Source organism: Apaloderma vittatum, unplaced genomic scaffold, assembly GCF_000703405.1.
Source record: "Apaloderma vittatum isolate BGI_N311 unplaced genomic scaffold, ASM70340v1 scaffold25673, whole genome shotgun sequence".
Taxonomy (NCBI): domain Eukaryota; kingdom Metazoa; phylum Chordata; class Aves; order Trogoniformes; family Trogonidae; genus Apaloderma; species Apaloderma vittatum.
In genome coordinates, this window is record NW_009707882.1 from 19,249 (window position 1) to 40,639 (window position 21,391).

Genomic DNA, 21,391 nt, shown 5'->3' on the forward strand with positions numbered 1-21,391 from the left:
ATGTTACCACAGGTCAGCTGATAAGGAGTACCTAGCCGTCAGTAAATTTGTTGTTTGTCTTTCTCCATCCAAAGCCAACTTCCTCATTGCAGAGCTCTGGCCTTCCCTGAAACTGGATAGACTGGCTTGAATTGGAAGCACTTCCAAACCTGTGTCATGGAGCTTTTTACTTAAGAAGTAATAACATGGAAGAAAAAGAATAAAAAATAACTGAAATCTTCAAATGAGTTATATTGTAGATCTAATCATAGAGAAGTAAAGTATGTCTTACACCGTAGTAACTAGAACTCTGATAGATATACCTACACTAGTTTAAAATTTACTGTTGCCGGTTATCCTGGCAAAAGCAATAAGGCAGATCCCAGTGCAGCCTGGTGAGTGGTGTGGTTACCAAGCAGCTCAGGAAGGTGACTTTAAAGTTCACAGAGACACACAAAACCGTCACTGCTTCTGTGCAAGTGTAGTCCTACTGTCCCTGTGGGTTAGGTGATGTTCTGGCAGGGGGTGTGAGCCAGTTCTGTATTTGATTTCCAGTTGGTTCAGCATTGTTGGATTGTTTGCAAAGTATTCAAAGCACCTCCTACGGTGACCTGGCACTTGGTTATTTTGAATGTGGGTGTCTCCCAGAGGTTGCAGCCTGCCCTTTGATATACATTTGGTTCTGGGGAAGAGAAGGCATGCTTTCCAGTCTTTAATGGGAAGCAATCCCTATCATTGCCAGTACTTAGTAGTTGTCCTCTGAATGTTGCTACTTAAGCCTGGATAGTCCTTCTAGTTGCCTGCCATGAAACCTATGACAATCCATGTTCTGACCTGCTGTCTTGAGGTCCTTTGTTCTTAGCTATTGTTCTTTAGAGAAGAAACACAAAATGGTGTCTCTTCAAGTCTATGTTTCATGTAAGTAAGCATCTTATGTATTACTGCTCCACCAATGTTCTTCTTACTTCTGCTGCTACGCTGAAGATAATTTTGTAGCCTATACTTTATATATCAGTTTGATTTTACCTAGTAGACAAAATAGGTTAATAGATGATGTGGATGCCATACTGACACTTCCCCAACCAACATATTCGTATATTGAAGTAATTCTTAGGAAGCAGGTTACAAAACAATTAGGTTTCATACAAGAGTGTCAGCATCCAGAGTGAAAAATCAAAATTTTCATTTTAATTGTTATGTTCATGACTGAGATGATAAAGCCTGATCACGTAGCAAAAGGTATCATAATTATTGAACTGTATGTAATTTCAAAGCAGAAGTCTTTATAATTGCAGATACATCTAAACTATGCTAACACCTGCAATTAATTTCTGCACAGCTGCTTTTTAAGTGCAGAAGACTTGGTTATATTATGAGTAGGTTTGTTGCAGCTAAGTTACCTAGAATTTAATAATCTTCCATTTCAAAATTGTGTGAGACATTGCTTCTGTCGTTTCATTTTTGGAAGATAGGAACTGGAAAGTAATTTCTTGTCATATCTGCTCTGTTTTTATCTCAGCATTATGCTTTTTCTTAACTGAAAAACATGTCTGAAATATGTATTAATTTGTATGCCAGAATATGCAGTTCTGCTTGGGTTTTCTGTCATTTTCAATTTCTGTCGTAGCAGTGTACTGTAGCCATGTCTGTGAAAACATATATCCATTTCATAAGCTAATTGTATCCATGTGGTATTTCAAAGTCTCAGCTCCTCTTTACTGTATGACCTACCAAGAATTTTGTTCAAATCCTCACCATTCGTTAAAGTGGCAGATGTTATCTTCCCATTGGTTTTAATGGCTTCCACCTTGTTCCCTCAGTGCCATTCACAGAATCATAGAATCCTAGAATGGCCTAGGCTGGAAGGGACCTTAGAGATCATTTAATCCAACCTCCCTGTCGTTGACAGGGACGCCTCTCAACTAGATCAGGAAACACACAGGGACTGAGCAGGGGTCAAACCTGCGACCTTGGTATTATCAGCACCACGCTCTAACCGACTCAGCTAACTGGCCCATAAACAACTGTTCAGATCACCTTCAAAGTTACAGTTAGCGTGGCCTACCTGGTCGCTATCCTTCCTCCAGTAATAAATAATGCAAGTTATTACTTTACTGAGGTTTGTTGAGACTCTATTCTTAACAATCATGAACCTCACACGTATGAAATCAAATAGTTTTCATTATTCAGTGGTTAAATGATATAGGTAAATTTCTGTTTCTGATCCAAGAATTCTAGAGTGTAGAATTCTGTTAATCATCCAACATAATGTTTTTCTTAAAAAGCTGCAAAGACTGATTGCTAATATTTTTTTCATGACATAATTTGGAAGAAATATTAGATTGGTAGTGTCTTTTGAAATTTCTCCTTAAGTATATTTCACTTACATTAAAATTAAACTTTTGAGTAAATGTGCAAGCCAATTATCCTGAAGTGGTACCACGGAGAATTGTGTTAAACATCTGTGTGAGACAGAGCCTGAGTGGATAATTTAGGATATTACTAACGGAAAATAGTCAAGATCATTGCTTCTTATGTGCCTGTCATAAATGCAGTTGAAAATAATTTCTTTCTGAGTACTCAGTGAGATTTTAAGGAAGAAAATATTGATCTCATCTCTTGGGCTGGGATTCAGCTCACCTACCTTCAGATTTCTCACAGTTAGTTTAGGTGTAAGTCACTTGCTATTGCTTTCCCATGCGGTGAAATAACTGATTTACGTGATCTATCTTGCTTTCTCCATTGATTCTAAAGGGAGTCCAGGATGCATGGATTTAGATGTCTTAACTTTCGGATACACAAATTAGGAACAGAATAATCTTGTTTTTAAGGCAGATGTTTCAAGGTCATGAGTCACCCTATGAGAACAGAAGCAGCATAGATCACGTGCAGTTATTGACAGTCTTAACAAAAACAAAAATGTGGAGACTGAACTCTAATGTGCTTTAGTGGACACGTCGCATAAAACCTCTTGGTGAAATGGTGCTTGACTTTTGTCTTCCAGTCTCTAGCAGTTGTGGGTACAAGTCAGAAACCTTACAGGCAGTAATTCTGTCCTAACCATTTCACTCAGCCAGTAGGGAGGGATAAGGGAAGCCTTAGAGATGCTCTGTATTCAGTGACTTGTGGTTCCAAGGGACAACTGAAAGTGAAGGTCTGTCATTCACTTTTTTTGGTCGAAACCTCTCCGGAAAACTGAGTTGTAGGAGATGGGATGACGGTGCAGCCTTTCAGTACTTAAAGGGAACCTGCAAGAAACATGAGGGGAATCTTTTTAGCAAGACCTATTGTGGGAGGACAAGGAGTAATGTTTTTAAACATTGAGATTGGGTATAAGGAAGAAATTTTGGTGTATAAGGAAGAAATTTTTTACAATGAGGGTGGTTAAACACTGGCACAGGTTGCCCAGAGAGGTGGTGGAGGCCCCATCCCTGGAGTCATTCAAGGTCAGGCTTGATGGGGCTCTGAGCAGCCTCATCTGGTTAAAGATGTCCCTGCTCACTGCAGGGGGGTTGGAGTAGATTCTCTGGTGTGAAGTGAGAGGGCTGTGCTCATGGGAATCCTCAGGGTGGCAGATCTGCTGTATCACCCGCATGGCAGACAGCAAAGCAGAACGGGCCTGATGGTCACATCCTTCTGTGATAAGAGTTTCCTCAATGAATTTTTGAAGAAAAAAGTAATCACATTTTTTCAAAGAAATTCCATATGAACTCTGCAGACACTAATAACTAGATGTGTTATAATGACCTGGTGTTCATATTTCATAATTTAGTTATGTGTTTAAACTGCTATGTTAGACCTATTTTTTTTGCCATGATTAAAGAATCTTTGTTTCACTGAGCCCAGTATTAATGTACTCCAGATTCTGTTTCTTTAGAAGAGTAACAGATGTTCACAGTTTGGTGCAATTCTGAAATGAGCAATGCTATTTGTAATAAATTTTCCTAAGACCACCCAACTCATTTCACTTGTAACTTGAACTCTGTTCAAATGTTGATCTCAGGAGATGTAAAAGAGATGTAATAATTCTAAGCCCCACTCAGTTTGAAAGACATGACTTAGTATAGATGGAATTTAAATATCTATACTTCCAATGAGCAGAGAAAGATTTATTTTGCATGTAGTGAAAAATGGAGGTGGAAATAGCAACATTCTTGCTTTCATTTATCAAATATTGATAGGATCTGAAGATGTATATTGACAAGGTCTGAATGAAATAAAATTATAAACCAAAGTTGAACAGGTGAAAAAGCACAACACAGCAAGTAGATACAAAGAGATTGAGTTTTATCCTGGAAAATGCAGATTTATTAAACACAGAAAAAAATCAGAATTGCATTATTAAATATAGCGTTGGGTGAGGTTTAGGGATGTGACACAAAGCATCATATCGTGTTAGAAGTAGCTGCAATAAATTTTATGCTGCATTGTCCAGAACATAGTGTGATTTTGATATGTCTCTGTCTGGGACATTTTATTTGGTGTCAAGCACTGAGCAGCAAAAATTGTGTCAATAGGGTTTAGGGGTGTTTAAAAACAAGTATTGAGGAACTTTGGGTGACAGAAATTGAACTTTTAATTCACATCTATGTATTTATAAGAAGTCCTAGAGACTCAATCATCTTTTTTCATCAAGGTATGGAATGAGTCCCAGAGGAAAAAAGAAGCTCTGAATGACTTGAGACTATGCAAATGAAACAAGCAGTTCTGAATTGACAGTAATTAGTACTGAATGAAACGGATTTTTTTTTCATTCTTGACATTTATTGTACTTAACATTTAGTGCAATGTTATTTTGAGATTATAAACTGAGAACTCAGAAAAAAAGCATTGAGAGGTTCCTATGGTAACCATAGTGTGCACATGAGCTATATGAACATTATGATTACGGTAATGTGACATTGTGGTATTGAGTCTTGCTGTTTGGCAGGTGTGTATTTTACAGTATGAGTTAAGTGATGCATGTAAACATAGTTATAAATGGCATTAAAACAAATGATCTGATTTTTTTTTTCAATTGCTCTTCTGCATGATGCAAGTAATTTCTTTAAATTTCTTGAAAGCACCTTGGCTAGAGGGTTCTGAGCTGCATTTTTCTGTATGATTTTTAGGCACAGTGAATACCCAGCCCTGTCCTCTGATAGCAATCGTTCTCCCGTTGGAACACGAGATTTTTCATAAATGTGTGCAGTTGTATCACAACAGCCCGTGTGTGAATATGCAGATTGACAGGATGCTGTGATCCCCCAGCTCTCAATGGCTTTTGTGTTTGCTTAACTGCTTGCCAGCAACAAAGATGCTATTTCAGCATCTTCCTTTAAGCTGGAGCCAGAAATACCAAATGCAAAGGAAACAGTGAAGACTGCTGAAAGAGATTTTCCTTAGTTAAAAATAAATAAATTCATTAATCACTGCACTTCACTGTTATCTTTTTTTCCTGTCTCTTTTTCAGCTAGCAGCTAAGAGCAAAATGGCTCTTCAGTAATTCTTGTGTGCTGGTTGAAATCCTAGACTTTCTCGTTTGGAAATGAAAAAATATTTTGTCACTGCCTGGGTTACACATGCTGTGGTAGATATTAGAAACTATCTGCTTTTTACAGTCTTATAATAGTCTTGACCTGAATATGTCCCTGACTTTCATAGTGACCTGTCTTGCTCTACAACAAAAGGCTTATGGTTTTAAGCCTGAACTTAAAATCTTCTCTAACTCCACTTTGTATTTAATTTTAAAATCATCTTCTGAGGAAATCAGTTGCTTGCCTTGTTGTTTGGATGTTTGTTTTTTTATGTTTTTCTCTGCAAAAATTAAGGAAATGTTGAAACTTGTATTAGAAAACGTATGGGATGTGACCTTCATTCCTGACAGCTCTGTTTCCCAGGAAACGAATCAGAGCAGCATGAAAAGGATCTAAAGCTCCTAGATCTGCTGCAGAAAAACCAAAGGCAGGTCCAAAAACTGTCTTGTAAGGCAGTGACTGCTAAGGACATCTTAGAAAGCTGTGGTATGAGAGTTTCTGGGGGAGCGGAGCCTGAGGAAAGCCTGTTGGTGGGTCTGCAATGTGCAAACCTGGAGAGATTGTGATCAGGGCAATTCTGCAACCTTTACTTACAGTTACTCTGCAAGGCTGTATTCATTTAGACAGCTCCTTCCTATGGGGACCAGGGATAGTTCCTGGGGTTGTTGGGTTTCTTCTGGGCAAGTGGCTGCAAAAGGTGCCTTGGAAGTCCCTGGACTTCTGCCATGTGGGCCGTGAGCATGGGCAGATGCTGTCTCCATCTGTGCGGGCAGGTGTCCTTACCTCTGCTTTTTGAGGGGAAGAAGAAGAGCTATAAACTCCTTAGCCCAGTATGCCCTCACCTGCTGTGTAAGTCCTGCTGTCCTGTTATTTATTTGTGGGAGAGCCTTTGACTTCAGAGCACTGGATTTGTGAAATAAAAGCAAAGTATGTGAGGGTTGCATTTTTATACACTTATTCTTAAAGATAAAGCTTGCCGATGTTATTGGTAAACTGATGTCAAATTCTGGTACTGACGTTGTCTTCCTATGGCTTGGGAGATTAGATTAACACATGTACCAGATTGGCAAAAAACCCACATTAACTATACTTAGTTTTTCTCTTGCTTTTTCTGGAAAGTTCTTGTAGCCTGGCCATGACGGTGTATTTTTTAATTTACTACCTCCTTTAAGGCCTCTTTTGTCATCCCTTAAAAGTGGGGCTTCCATATGTCTCCCTTATGCATACTGCTGATAATAAATTTGAACTAGAGCTGGTTGAGAATTTTCCATGAGAACAAATTTCAACTAGAAATCTCTAAAACATAAATTTTGTAATGTCTGCAAAAAATGTTTCACTGATTTTTTTGAAAAAATACCTTTTCTAATACGAAAATTGAAGCATACTGTTCTGTTGCATCTAGTTCAGCCTGATTGTTAGTATTTTATATTTAGGAAATTGACCTCAAGGATTTTGTCTTTGAGTTAGCTGAAAAAACAAAACCAAAGCTCTTGAATCTGTATGGGACGCTGAAACTATTCTTGATAACAAGTGATTATTTTTGAAAAACTTTTTTTCCTCTAAAAGAATACTGAGTGAATTTCTTCAAAAATAACTGAGTTCTCACTGTGAGTGACAGATGTAAGCACATTTTGCCTGTGTTCCTAAAGACTGTTCCAAAAAAAAGAATGTGCTTACAGGTGTTTGACCAAGTGTTGAGATGCCTCTGTCCTCCCAGTGTGAAAGGGACAAATACATTATCCAACACTTGTCATATTAAGAAATAGCAAGTGAAGGAACATTATTTAATTTGAAAAGAATGATGCAGCTTTTTCTTGTTTGGTAAAGCGTGGATCTTGATCTTAGCTTAAATACAATCAGGAGGTGATAGAAGCCACAGGAACAAGTCAGAGTGTGGTTTTGACACATATCAATACTAACGAGCACAAGAGAATATTGGTAACCAAGACTGCAAAAGGTTAAAAAAAGTTTATACTTTTATTTTATACCGTTATATCCAATTTCAAAATTTGGTCTTTCTTCTTTCAGAATGACCAGTCTATGCAAGATATGCAGATAATGGGAGGAGATGATCTTTCAAAGCTGACTGGGAAGGTTTGTTAATTTTAAATTTAAGAAAGAAAATATGCCTACTAAGAAACATTTGAGAAAAGCTATGCACACATGGACTCACAAATACTAATACTGGAATCAACGTCTGTTGAACTGCTGTAATGCCATTGCTTTCAGATTGCAGATACCCCAAAATGTCAGAATGGGGCCCCTTGGTCCTAGTGTAGGAATTTCCCAGTAGTTATACACATACCATCAGTGAGATTGTCGGCAAAATTTGTGCTGGAATGCTCCCCCTGAGCTTATGTCTCGGAGCCTTGTTTTTATTGCCTTTGGTGGGTGCATGCAAGAAAACTGCACGTTGAGTATCCCTGTTGCATTTAGTGTATGAGGCGTTTAACACAGTTTTGCCTATTGCTCGAGTTTCAGTGGAACCCAGATCATCAAATGGGATTTTGTTTTTACTTCAGGATTGGACTGGCTATATGACTGGGTTTGCTTTGCACTGTACTTGAGGGTTGTGGTAATGAAAGACAGTGGTTTGAGCTGGTGAGAAGGCTATTTTCATCCAACCGTGGTAATACGAAGCAGTACTTTGAAGGTGGAAGGAAGGCTGATTTCATTAGGCAAATGGTCCACGTGGAAAATGGTCAGAAATGGTTTCTTTACTTATGCATTAAGGCAACATAATACTTCTCTTGTTATTTGTACTGTACGTGTAGTTACTCTTTTATTAGCTAGCACTAAATAATATCAGTTTCTTAAAGGGACTGAAATGCAGCAAATGAATTTGTTTTGTTGTACTGTAGCACACAAGAAAAAGGAGAAAAACAACTTCAAATATTTCATTAATATTGGATAGGTTTTGATGCAACTAGAATTTAAATGAAAAATATGCTGTTTTACTCAGAATATTTTAGTGATATGTATATATATATGTCTTCAATTTGCACTTCTAAATACTCCTGCTGGATGTTTGTTTCCAATTTACCACTAAAGCTTTAATCACACTCTTGGGAAATAAGAGTTCATGTGCTACTTTCTAATATTCAAACACTGGAGCTACCTGTTTTTCTATGGTGATTTTACGTGTGTTTCTCTTCCTTATAGGCAGAATTGGCAGTGCACCAACTCATCTTACCTAACATTTCTCTTTCCTAGATAGTCCAAACACCTTCTAAGCTTCCAAGCCCATCTCCCCTTCCCCATCTTCCAATGCCAGATTTTCTTGAGGAATGATTTCTGTTATTTATATCTTTTTTTTTCAGACAACCTTTCTAGTGTCATTTTAATTCCCAGGGGCAAAACATTATTTTCTTTTGCAGGACTTTTGTATATTTGTGTGCATCCATATGTGTGTGAGAGAGGGGGCAAATTTCACCCCAAGTAGTTTCCTTATACCGAAAATCCAGTGACGTTTTTCTCACTGGCAGAGCCCTGCTGTTCCCAGGTATGGAACAGGTCATAAAATTTGGCTCTTGGAAGGCTAGGAGATAGTTGGGGAGATGACTGAACATCAGTATGGTTTAAAATTGCTGGGTAAGGACTCTGGGATCTTGGGTAGGCGGGAAGGGGCTGGTTTGGGAAGGAAGGCGGCTGCTGCTGAGGAAGGAGGTCCCAGCGCACGGAGCGGATGACGCAGAGCCGGGAGGGCTGGAGCTGCCAGGGGAGCAGACTTGGTGAAAGGGCACCTTCGGCTGTTGTTGGTACATGCGGTTGTCTGTGACACAGCTGATGTACGAACAATTAAATAGCATTTTCACTATGATATGAGAGTGGGGTTTCCTTAAGGCTTATTTTACTGGTTGAAAAACTGGGACACAAAGCTTGAGCTTGAGTGTTCCTACTTAGACGCCTAAAGTTGGATATATGAAGGAGTGGCCTTATGTCCACGGGTGCCAACTCCTCCATCTGTTGTTGACTTTAGCAATTAGCGCAAGTATTCAGCACATTTTACTAATCAGCCATTTGTGGTCTGATTCAGAGCCTCCTACAGTCAATGTAAATCTTTCCTTGAAGTGTTGTTAGTACCTTAGTTTAGCTGCTGACTTTTAAAACTGCTGGCTTTAGCAACCATTCTAAGTCACTGACAGAGTTAGTGGAAGACTTGCTGATACAATTCAGCTTCCCTGCTGTTAAGCGAGCTGGGTGCTTCTTCTTCCTTCTTGGAGCACTTATTAAGAAAAGATTGTAATTATGTTGAAAAATTAATATACGGGGTTAATTCCCATTAACTTAATGATCATGGAAGGTATTTTCAAGTGTGCCAGCATGGGTTCAGAATGTAAGTTCCATTCAGTTTCTGTAAAGTTCAAAAGCATCAATAACATAAACAGTTTTGAAAACTGCAGACAAAAGATTCTGAGTTTTTGATCTTTAAAGTGCTCTTCATTAAGTAATAATACGTGGAATTTTGACTAGCCTATAATCGTAGTGAAAAACTAGTTCATTTCCATTACTTATTATTGGAAAAAAGATTACTGAGTATATTCATGAACATACTGTTCTATGAAAATGTGGGGTTTTTTTCCGAGAAAGCTTAAGGAAAGCAAAACGTTTAAAAGCTAATTAAAAAGAGGCTGTTATGGATAATAGCTCTTCAGAAGGAAGAATATCTTCTCTGTACTTCTCTACAGTATGCTTTTGTTTAAAAAATATTATAAGCCTGGGAAGAAATTTATAATGATCCAAATAGAAAAATAGAAATATTCTGAGAGAATGGAGAACAGACTCAAACTGTAACCTAAAGAAAATCATCCACAATTTGAAATTATTCTTTTGTGAAGAAGGTCACAGAGGCAAGAATGAAGGTTTCCGTGGCATGAATCATTCATAAAGGTACTTGAAGAATGAGTCCTGATATAGATAGACCCTAATGCTCTGTAACTATTAATTTCTATGCATAGAAAATATAATTTCAAAATCTGTTCTTCTATAATGTAAGTGGTGAACATCAAATTTCTCATTAGCTGATTTTGTAGTTAAGTAGCTGCTTAGTTTTCAATTACTTTAAAGCTGAAATGCTCATTTGGGTAAAAGTTATAATTAAAGTTTGTAAAGAGAAATATATTTTTTAAATAGGGAGATAATAAAAACTGTCCAGAAAACTAGAGGCACTGTTTCACAGCAAGATGGCCATGAAAATTTATGTAGATGAGATGAAGGAACTAATATAACCCTGTTTAGTATTAATTCTGTAATCATACTGTATAATACTGTAAAATCCAAAACATATTTTAAAGTATTTGTGGCATTTAAACAGAGTAAATTTTAAAACATCTCATATCTTCAGTAGATTCAGCCGAACCAGAGTTGTGAGTTGTCACTGCCATTTTCCTCTTGTACTTGTATGTACCTTTATTTTGTCCCAAGAGCTGGTTCTGTAGTCCAAAGTGTCTGCTGGAACGAGTCGCTTGGTGTATCACTCCATAGATAACATGTCCTGTAGCTTTCAAAAAAGCTCCTGTACCACTTCGACTTGTCTCCTTGCAAATGCGACAAGTTAGACAAAATCATAAACTTAATTGATACCATTTTGCATTTAAGTACTATTACGCACTTGATGTCAAAAGTAGATCCAGATATCATTATCACTATACCTACAAAAAATAGAATGTGAACAAAATTAATTGTTCTTATTTGTTAGGTTAATAAGAACTAATTAAAACAAAGTAGTTATGTAGTTAGTAAGACAGTTACGCAGCCAGTGAATTTCTGATATACTGTATGTCTGTAATATGGATCAGTGCTTGTGTTCTTTATGAAGGTCTATTCCCCTTGTTCATATTAAGTGCATCTTCTTGACAGACGGTGGTTTTGGCATTTCAGAACAGTGTGGAAGGTAATAAATAGCAATCAAGAAGGAAAGGAAGTGCATGTCTTCTGTTCTCTGTGCACTTCATTGTGTTAGTTTGAGCACTCCATCACTACTCTGATGCTCTCCTCAATCTCACGTCCTTTTCTTATGCCTCTCATTTCTTCTCTTATTTTACTGAATCATTTTCTCTGCACCTCATAAGTTCTAACAGTTCTGAGAACAGCATTTTCCAAAATATGTTAATATTTCAGTATTTAATAAACCATACATGTGGCAGCTGTTTAACACGAAGTAACATTTTCTATTTTAAAATACTTATTAATCTCTCCTTCACCATTACAAGTTTGTTTCTCAGAATTCTATTAATTCTATACCTATTATTCTCTCTCTTTCAGTATTTACTGACTTGACTAATGTTGTGCCTTCTCTTCCTATATGAACTACTTTTCTATGCAAAAATTTGCAGAAAAAAGAATGACATTCTCTTTAGAACATTATGTACATGAGAAACTATTTAAATGGCAATAGAAGTATACCAAATCTGCTCTACACGTCTGCAAGTCATCTCTACATCTTACTGTATTCCTATTAGGTGAGCACTAGCCTTTTTCATCTTTTCAGAGGCTGATTTTATGGGTCTTGAAGTATTCCACATCTTCAGCAACTCTGCTTAACTGCCATCTTCAGTTGATTTTGCTGTTCTAGGGGTTTTTTTAATTAGATTTAATGCTGTCTATGCTTCTGACACTTGCCATCCTTAACTGCTTTTTCCACAAAAAAAGATACCGTGGTTTTTTCTTCCCCAAAGTCAATCACTTCCTTCTTAGGCAAACTGTTCTACCATTATCATAATTTTCTCTTCTGAATTTCCATAGCTTTTTGCCTTTCACTAAGGCCTTTTTTAATACCTTTGCCCATCAGACTGAGCAACTTGCCATTAACAAATTCATATTGTCGTATGGTTGCATATTTGCCTATCATCCATTACCTAAGCTTCTTTTAGAGAAACTAGTACGTAGGGAGCCTGCTGTAACGTACTGACATACTGTAGGATGTAAATGGGACAAGGTTTGAAGGCAGAATTAGTAGCAGGAAAATAGTACCGGGCAGTTGATATAGCTGGAAGAAACAAGATTTCAAGCATGCAGATTCTTCCGTTGGTCTGAACAGGATCAGCGACTTCAAACTAAGTACGCATTTGGAGAAACTCTTTAATATCACGTAATGTGATAATCAGACAGTTTAGGAGAAAAAAGTGATTGCCTTATGTGATCATCTGTGCCACAAACAACAGGGCAGATAAAAATGTTAAGAATTCCTCTGAGCTAAAATAAGAAAGCAAATTATCAGCTGTTGAACACTGATAAATGAGCTGGAGGTCAGCTGCAGTGGAAGATTATAATGTGCTGTAAAGCCAGTATTTTACTGAGCCCATGATTTCTAGTCCATGCAGCAGTTCTGAATTTTTATTCCCAGGCTCAGCTGTTGGAGGTATTTTGTGGTCTCTTTGAGGTTGTAGGCTGGAAGGTCAAAGTTCTTTTGTGAAAAATGTTCTCCCACTGGGAACTGGGCTGTTAATTAAATAAAAGCTATTACTTCCTGCTCCAAACTTTACTTCTCTGTAAGGTGTTTTTTTCCAGGTCTAAAATCCTTCTTTTCTCAGTCTTAAGTTCTTTCTGTACTTTTTATTAACAGCTTTTTTTTTCTTTTCCAAATGTATGTGCATGTTATTTTACTGATTTTATGCTGAAGCATTTAAGGAGAGGATATTTTCTTTGTGTACCTACCTGATTTTCTTGCTATACATGCAAGGGCTGTGTTTGTCCTCTTAGCTGTAGTATTGTGTTAAGTATGGTTGTTTATTTAACCACTTAAGCAGAGCTTCTGCTTTCCAGGAAGATACTACCCCTTGCTAAATTTGCAACTTAGTATTTTACCTTCTTAATTTTTCACATTTTATGTGAATTCAAAGACAATCTTTCCCTCAAACTCTTTATTCAGTGCTGTTTCCAAAGCACTGCTATTTCATAGCAATTTTTCTTTTGAAATCAATCCTCTGAATGCAATATAAAATCAAAATCTAGTAAAAACACGTTATTGTTTTCCAGGAAAGTGAAAAATAGTTTCCGTAGCAGTTACTGCCACCAGGCAGGAGGCATACATGGTCTCATTGCACTCCTTGGTCTTGTTAGCTGACTGTGTTCCATTTATTACTGACCTATGGAAAGGTAAACAATAGAAAAGTATTGACTCAGTGCTAGAGTATTTTTCAACTTATTACAAGTCAGGATTTTTCTTACTTGTATGGTAATAACAACCTATTTCCTTGCTATGTGTAAGCTAACGTGGCTTTGAGAAGCAGTAAAATACAGATTTCGAATTTTTGCAGGTTTCCAGTCCATTATTAAAAATTTTAAAATTCACAGATACATTGAATTTTATTATAAATGTGAACATGTGTCTCTTTAATGTGAGTTCGTCAGTGACGCTGAACCAGGAGGAGCTGTGAACTCCCTCGGAAGTGGAGAGGCTTTCCAGAGAGATCTGGCAGACTACAGAGCTGGGCAACCACCACGTGTGTGAAATATAACAAAAGCAAGTGCTGCATTCTCCACCTGGGCTGGGGTGATCCTAATTATATGTACAAATTGGGGGTTGCGAGGCAGGAGAGCAGGCCCATGGAAAGAGGTCTGGGGGTTTGGGTTGGCAGCAGCCAAAAGGGCCAGCCGTGTCCTGGGGTTCATCATGCCCAGCATCGCTACCCAGCGTAGGGAAGAGAGGGAAGCACTGCACTGCTGCAGCCCCACCTTGAGTACTGTGCGCAGTTCTGGGTGCCTCAAGGCAAGAAAGACATCAGGCTATTGGAGTGCGTCCAGAGGAGGGTGACCAAGATGGTGAAAGGTCTCAAGCGCAAGACTTGGGAGGGAGGAACAGCTGAGGTCACTTGGTTTGTTGAGTTTGGAGGAGAGAAGGCCGAGGGGTGACCTCATCCCAGTCTACAACTTCCTCAAGGGGGCCACTGAAGGGGAAGGTGCTGATCTTGTCTCTCTGCTGACCAGTGACAGGACACGAGGAAATCGAATGAAGATGCATCAGGGCAAGTTCAGATTGGACATTAGGAAAAGGTTCTTCATTGATAGAATAGCTGCTTGCTGAAACCGGCTCCCCAGGGAATTAGTCAGGGCCTCAAGTCTGTCAAATCACAAGGAGCATCTGGAGGATGACCTTAGTCATATGATTTAATGCTAGGTAGTCCTGTGAGGAACAAGGATTTGGACTTGATGATCCTTGTAAGTCACTTCCAACTTGGGGTATTCTACAGCTACCTGGTAGAAGTAGCTGTAAACACAGGATGAATCCCAGTCACCCATATCTGTCAGCTCCCGACCATCCCTCTGATCCGTCAGCAATGAAAGCTGCTGATTGCCTTGCAACAACTCAGTAGAAAGGTGTTTCAGTCTCTGAGAGTGGCTTGACTTCCTTATTTGGAGTATATAAGAACTCTTTCCAGGCCATTTTTTTTTTTTAAAAATTACAGTTCTCTGTAAATATGCTAGCATCAATTTTAGATTTTTGGATGTACTTCACAGATTGTATTGGTGAAGATGGCTCTAAGCAGAAATTAAGCCATCTTCAGTCTAGTCAGCATGTCAGTAAATATTCCTATTTCCTGTTCTCCAAGCTCCAAAAATAGATAGAAAATAACAAATGCATGCCAGAAGGCTGAATTACTTTTCTTTTCATGTGGTTTCCTCCTCTGCAATTGTCTGAGATATGTCTGAAAGAACAGAACAGTCTTGATCTATGTGGTACAGGAGTTCAAACACATATACTTGGAAAAAGATCTTTTCTTCAGCGTCCTTTAGCTTCCTATTATGTCCAGTTACCAGTTACTGCTGTAGCACCACCAGCTGATGAGTTTCACCAGTCTCCTGCCCACCAGCTCACAGGTGAAGCTGAATAAAGTCTTTCACACAACTGTGACCTTTTGCAAGATATGCTGGATGCAGCCAGCTGTGCATTTGGGATGACGGTAGCGTTGCTGATTATGTACCAATTTGTTGTATCCATTGCATTCTTCTTTTATCTTCTTCTATCCATCTGCTCGAGGATATGGTAGTGTAGTTCAAGCAGTTTTAGTTACACATCAGCACTATCTAGTCTTCTCCTGCTTCAACAGGAGAAAGGTTGGAGATAAGGAGCAATACAGTTGGAGTCCCAGTGCATCATGTCATTTTTTAAGAGGTGGATTCTGGTACCAGAGGATGGCAAACCATTCTGAATACCTTCAGTTATAAGCAAAAGTTAAGTATGACTTTAGTCACAGTAACCCTGCCTAGTCAAAACAGGGATTAATGTATTGCTCTCAATGACTGGGATGCCTGCTTATTTATATATACAAAATGTTTTCATATCTGACTATTTTTTAGTGGCTTTTCCACTACAAAGTCTTTCCATGCAGGATTTCTCTATAGCACAGAAAATCCACCATGTTTTGGAAATAATGAGAACGTGCATAATACAAAACAGAATCTGTGTTTCCTGACCTAGACAACTGCCTCATTAAAGGGACTTTCAAAGGACCAAACCTCTCACTGCATATTATTTGCAACTGTTGGACTCCTTGACTCTGAGGAGAAGAGGCAAGAATAAGAGAATGCTGGGGGGACAATCTTACGGTCCACCAATATCCTTCCTTCTCAAGTTAGTCAATAAATATCGGATTTTACACATCAGCTGAAGTCATGTGCAGGTGACTATCACTCTCGTGGCCAGACAACCCCTTCAGGCATGTCTGGATCTGTGTTAATTTTCTTTCTTTCATATGAGTCATTTGTGATAAGGAAATGTAGACAAGCAAGATTAAATTTCTATTAGATGTATAACTGGTTGGAAAGCTGTTCTCAAAAACAGTTAATTATGCTTCACTGTCAGACTGGATGCATTAAAGCACATTCTCCAGGGAATATACAATATTTAACTCATGATTTAAAAGACGGAATTAGCATTTAATGGTAGTGATACTACCTGGAAAAATACTACAAGATAGTATTATGATCTTAAATTATTTTAAGAATTTGGTTCAGAGAATGACATGGAATGACAATATAGATGAATATTACCTTCTGTGTTTGTATAGAAGTAATCTTTTACATAAACTTAAGTGAGGAAGGACTGACTAAGCAACAGTTCTGAACTGCAGATGGTAGGTGGATCACAAGTTGCACGTGAGACAGCAGCGTACCTTTGTAAAAGGTGTAACTCTTGTACTGGAATATATAGAAAGGAGTGGCTCTTTTATTCTTCTCAACACTAGAAAAGGCCTCTCTGGTATGGGGCACTGCAACTGGAGAATGATTGGGACCAATTGGGCAAGTTCCAGAAGGAGAGCAAAAGAATGATCAGAAAGCTAGAAAATATAACTCATGAGAAAATATTCAATAAATAGGCACTGTTTAATCTGAAGAAGAGGAAACTGAGGAAATACATCTGTCTTCAAATACAGAAGAAATTAAAAAGAGAAGAAAATGAAGCATTTTCTGTGTCCACTGCAAAACAAGTTCAGGTCAAATAGCAACAGAGCTTTCTAACTATCTTTGCTCTTAGATATTGAGGCACTGAGATGCATTGCCTGGGGGAGTTCTGAAGTCCTCATCGTGTTCGAGAACAGGTAAATCAGGTGTCTGTGAGGGATAGTTTCAAGTTGATTCTTCAGGCCAACAGAATAATCTTGATGACCTTTCATGTTGTCCTCAGCCCCATTTTCTGTTAATGTGTATAATGTCTATGATTTTTTTCTCACAAGTTAATTAGTAAGATCTGCTCCTCCCTATTGGTCTTACCCCAATTCCATGGCCAGGCAGGCTGCTGTCCCCTCGATCTGTCTAATTTTATCATTTCGACTTGTGAGTAAGCAAAACAATCTCTTCTGCTGATCATGAAGATAGCTGAAGTGGCTGTGGTAGCAAGAAACATATTTGTCTATCAATAAAATGTCCCAGGACTGTGCTTTTCTCTCAGTCTGTCACAGCCCTGTGTGCACTAATAGGCCTTAATGGCCATGTCACTTGGGGCCCCTATGCACCCCTGTGGGCACAGGAGCTTCAGTTCAGCTCAACCCCAAGCATTTAGTCCATGTCTGAAGGATGCTGTGTGGGTACGGATCTTCAGCTCAGCTACAGCCATGCCTGTACATTACTAGAGAGGTTGATCCAGACCCTAACACACTGACTGACCTCCCAGTTTAACCTCGGACCAGTCTCATCACTGTGGAGCTGCGCGGAGATCAGCAGGCTGTGTTTGATCACGGTCACTCTCGCTGGACCCAACCCCAACCTCTGGATTGACCATCTCAGCTTGACCTCAGATCTGCCTACTCACCATGAACACACCTGGTGCTCTGCACTCTTGGTTGAACAAGCCTCAGCTCTGCCTGCTCACCTCGCTGGGGCACTGTGGGGCTGGGCCCTGCGCTGCCCGTGGCTCATGGCTGTCCTCCACTCAGGGAGCAACCAGCCTTTGCCGCACCCTGGCACAGTCTGCTAATGCCCTCTGCAATGTCAGCTTTGGTATGTCCCATCTCATGCCATAGCTGCTGTATGGGTCTTGCCACTGGAAGATGTGTGCTTCTCCTTTGAGAGGAAAGATCTTGTCAACAGTACGAAGAGCAGCAAGAGATGCGTGAAACTGCAGAATGGGTCGGAATGTCAGGTCAGCCTCTCTTCCCAGGTGCTACTCACAGTCATCCTGGACTGTGTGCTCTTTGCTACAGGAGTTCATTTCAGTCTTTAGTTCTGGTGAGGTTCTTTCCTTGTCAACTCTCCTGCTCTTGCCCTATAGCATATATATATGTGCATGTATGTATATATACACAAATATTTACATATATCACCGGTTGTGTAAGTTCCTTGCGGGATGGTTAAACCATTACTCTTGCACATAATCTTCAGGTGTCCCTTGCTGCATCAAGGGATTTGCTTATGCCTCAGACCCAGGTGTTGTGGACTGGTCTTTGGAAGTGTTTTTCCTACATATGACATCATCCAGGAAGCCAGATAAGAGCCAAACCCTTTTTGGATCCAAATGGCTTCCTTCAAGAAAATGTTTCTTTGCACAACTGTTAAAAGTTTCTCCTGAACATGGTTTTGGTCTCTTCATCTTATCTAGAGGACTGTCATTACTTCCCTTCTTTCTTAAAGGAAGAAGTTTCTAGAGGCAGGACATCTTTGGACTTCTGTCATTAAGAGGCCTTTGACTTTTTGCCTCCACAGCACTAGGTCTTTCAGGTCCAGAGCTGTTTGTGTCAGCAGCCGAGAGGTTGAAAGTCAGGAGTGCCAAGCAGGATAACCACCAGTGAAACCTGTTATGAAAACATCAAAATGGAGCCACCCTCCAAGATTAATATATATTCCACCAGAGCTCAGTCTAAATTAGTGGCTTTCTTGAGTGATATCTCCATTGCTGACATCTGCTGAACTACTACTGGGAGTTCCCTCCACACCTTTACCAAGTATTTTGCCATTTCAGAAGCATCCAGGTCCAGGACAGTGTGTGGTAACATGTTTCTGCACTGTTCGATGCATGAAGCATTCTAACGTCTCCCTACCAAGCACTGTAATCATTAGGAGGAACTGCAGCCTGAATGTAAATATGGATAATTTATATTAACAGTTTCTGTTTGGAAGATTAAAAAAATATTTACATATCAGTTAATTAAACTGCCAAAGGTGTGCTGTTTATGAACACACCCTTCTTCTCTGTGGTGTTTGAGTCTGTCTCAGAATTCCCAGCCTTGGGATTCTGTGATGGAAAAGGAAGTTAGACAATCTCCATGTTACGTGTGTAGCAAAGCCAACAAGCCTGATAGAAAAGAAGTGGAACGTAGGCTAGTCTGGTGAAAGAAAGAAAGAAAGAAAGAAAGAGTGGGGGAAGGGAGGAAGAGCATTTATTTCAGAGTAAATATATTATTGCCATAGTCTCGTATTAACATTGGAAATGGTATCTTAGTGAACTGCAGAGTACACTGTAGTACACGGTAGGCACACCGGAATGAAGTGAAGCTATCCCGTTTGGGTTTTTTCCATCTGATTTTATTTTCTGAAGCTACATCCGCTCTTGCACAAAGAAGATAATTTAGACAGAGCTGAATAAAGCCACAGCCCCTGACTGTAGGGCTTGATCTTAGGCTGGCTCTTTCTCCGGGCACAAAAATAAAACAGGAAGCTCCTTGTGTCCTACCATGTTGTACATGTGCACTACATTTCAATTTTTCAAGCATTTGTTTCTTTTAGTTTGTGAATACTGTGTAATTGTATTCCTTTTTGTTTGTTTCTTTCAGAATGTTCTCATCGTGGAGGTAAGTTGGGTGCTTATATCATATTGCACTTAGATAAAGTCACATACTCAAGTAGTGACTGTGTGTTCAGTTTCTAAAACCTGTCTGTGCTTACACTTCTTTAGCTGGGACATGGCCAAGAGGGGAGTTGATTTTGCTTAATGTGCTCTCAGTCTTTTTGCAATTGCATGACGGATCAGACTACATTGCTGCTGCTCTAATTGATGCTCTGCCGTGGATACTGATGAGTCTTTGTTTCTGCATCACTTGATTCGTTCTTCCTATAATTTCATCAGCTCCTGTTCTGCAAGTTGTTCTGTTTCTTGGGGGACAATGAATCAACTACAGTGTTTCCCTGCGCTTCTTAGTTGCATGACTTTGAAATAGCAGCATGGCCCTGCGCATGCTTTACAACTTCAGGGTTATTCACACGTTGTTTGAGAATGTCAGTCATTCTCTCAAGTCCCCGTGACTCCTGTCCCTTGGCATTGCATCCTGCAGTGTCCCCTGGGGAGGGCCTATCACAGATATCTTGCTGATGTAATTCAGCAGCGTTCAGCTGTAGAGGAAAAGAATGTGTCACCTCATTGGTGTTGCAAATTCTCTCTTATTTAATGTAGGTGATTCTCTCGTAAGATGTTGGAAAAGCACCTGAGTGCTTAGAGGGCACCTCAGACCCTGTCTGCTTGTGTGCAAAGTAAGCTGGACAGTGTAATGAAGGAGTTGGAATGTTGGAATGTCTTTTCTTAGCAAAGAAGGGAAGAAATGTCATCAGCTAAAAGAGATAGATGGTTACCTGAAGAGCTGTGATGATCTCCATGTTTGGAAATGCTAATTGCTGTAACAGAAATGAAAAAAGTCCACAGCAAATTTTGTTAATGCTAATAGATAGCTGGGGAGCAGAGACAAGGTGTTACTATTGAAAAATCTCCACCCACAGAGTTCAGGATCAACCGCTGCTCTTCATGTCATGGTCAGTTTTGTAGCCCGGTAGCTGCTGATCTCATTCAGATCAGGTTAGGAACAGCAGCCCTGGAGAACACTCTTTATACTGAACGAATAGAATAACAAATGGGGCAGATTTAGTCCTGGCAGGAAGAGATGTTGGCATACTGTAGTCTTGAGCATAATATGAAAATTCTGATCCCTGCATCCTTGCAGTGCCCAGTAAAGCCATCTCCAGTCCTGGGTTACATCCCAAGTACTAAAACCATAGCTATTTTCAAGAGGAAGTGGACAGTGCTTTAACTGATTACTTTATGAGCAGAAAGTGCTTGCTTCAAAGAGAGGGAGCTCAAGTATAACTTTTTTTGGTTATGACTCACAATACACTGGGAAAAATACATAATTTCCATAAAATAAGAAGATGGAACTGCTCAGTCACTATCCAGATTTCCTCTTTTCAGCTTCACTTTGTTTTTTACTTATTTTATTTTTCATGTTTTGTAAGGATATTGTTGGAACTGGAAGGACTATGAAGGTTCTGCTTAATAATATAGAAAAATACAAGCCAAAAATGATTAAAGTGGCAAGGTGAGTAAAAGATTACAAAACTTAGTAATTAATTAGTCTAGATCAACATATTTTCCAGTGGAGGTTCCCATTCTGAGTTGCGTCTATAATTCCATGGCGCAGTACAGCACGAGTAGCTCTGCAGAGGAGTTGGGGGAGAGGAGAGGAGAGGAGAGGAGA

At 39.3% G+C, this 21,391-nt stretch overlaps 1 protein-coding gene across 1 annotated transcript in view; it reads left to right on the plus strand.

Annotated features, from left to right (window-relative positions):
- The window catches only part of PRTFDC1 (phosphoribosyl transferase domain containing 1), a 43,478-nt gene that overhangs the window by 18,924 nt on the left and 3,163 nt on the right, over positions 1-21,391 (plus strand). The window contains exons 4-6 of the mRNA XM_009866372.1: positions 7,524-7,589; positions 19,703-19,720; positions 21,150-21,232. Coding sequence (XP_009864674.1) covers positions 7,524-7,589; positions 19,703-19,720; positions 21,150-21,232 — 167 coding nt within the window. The remainder of the gene's footprint in view (positions 1-7,523; positions 7,590-19,702; positions 19,721-21,149; positions 21,233-21,391) is intronic.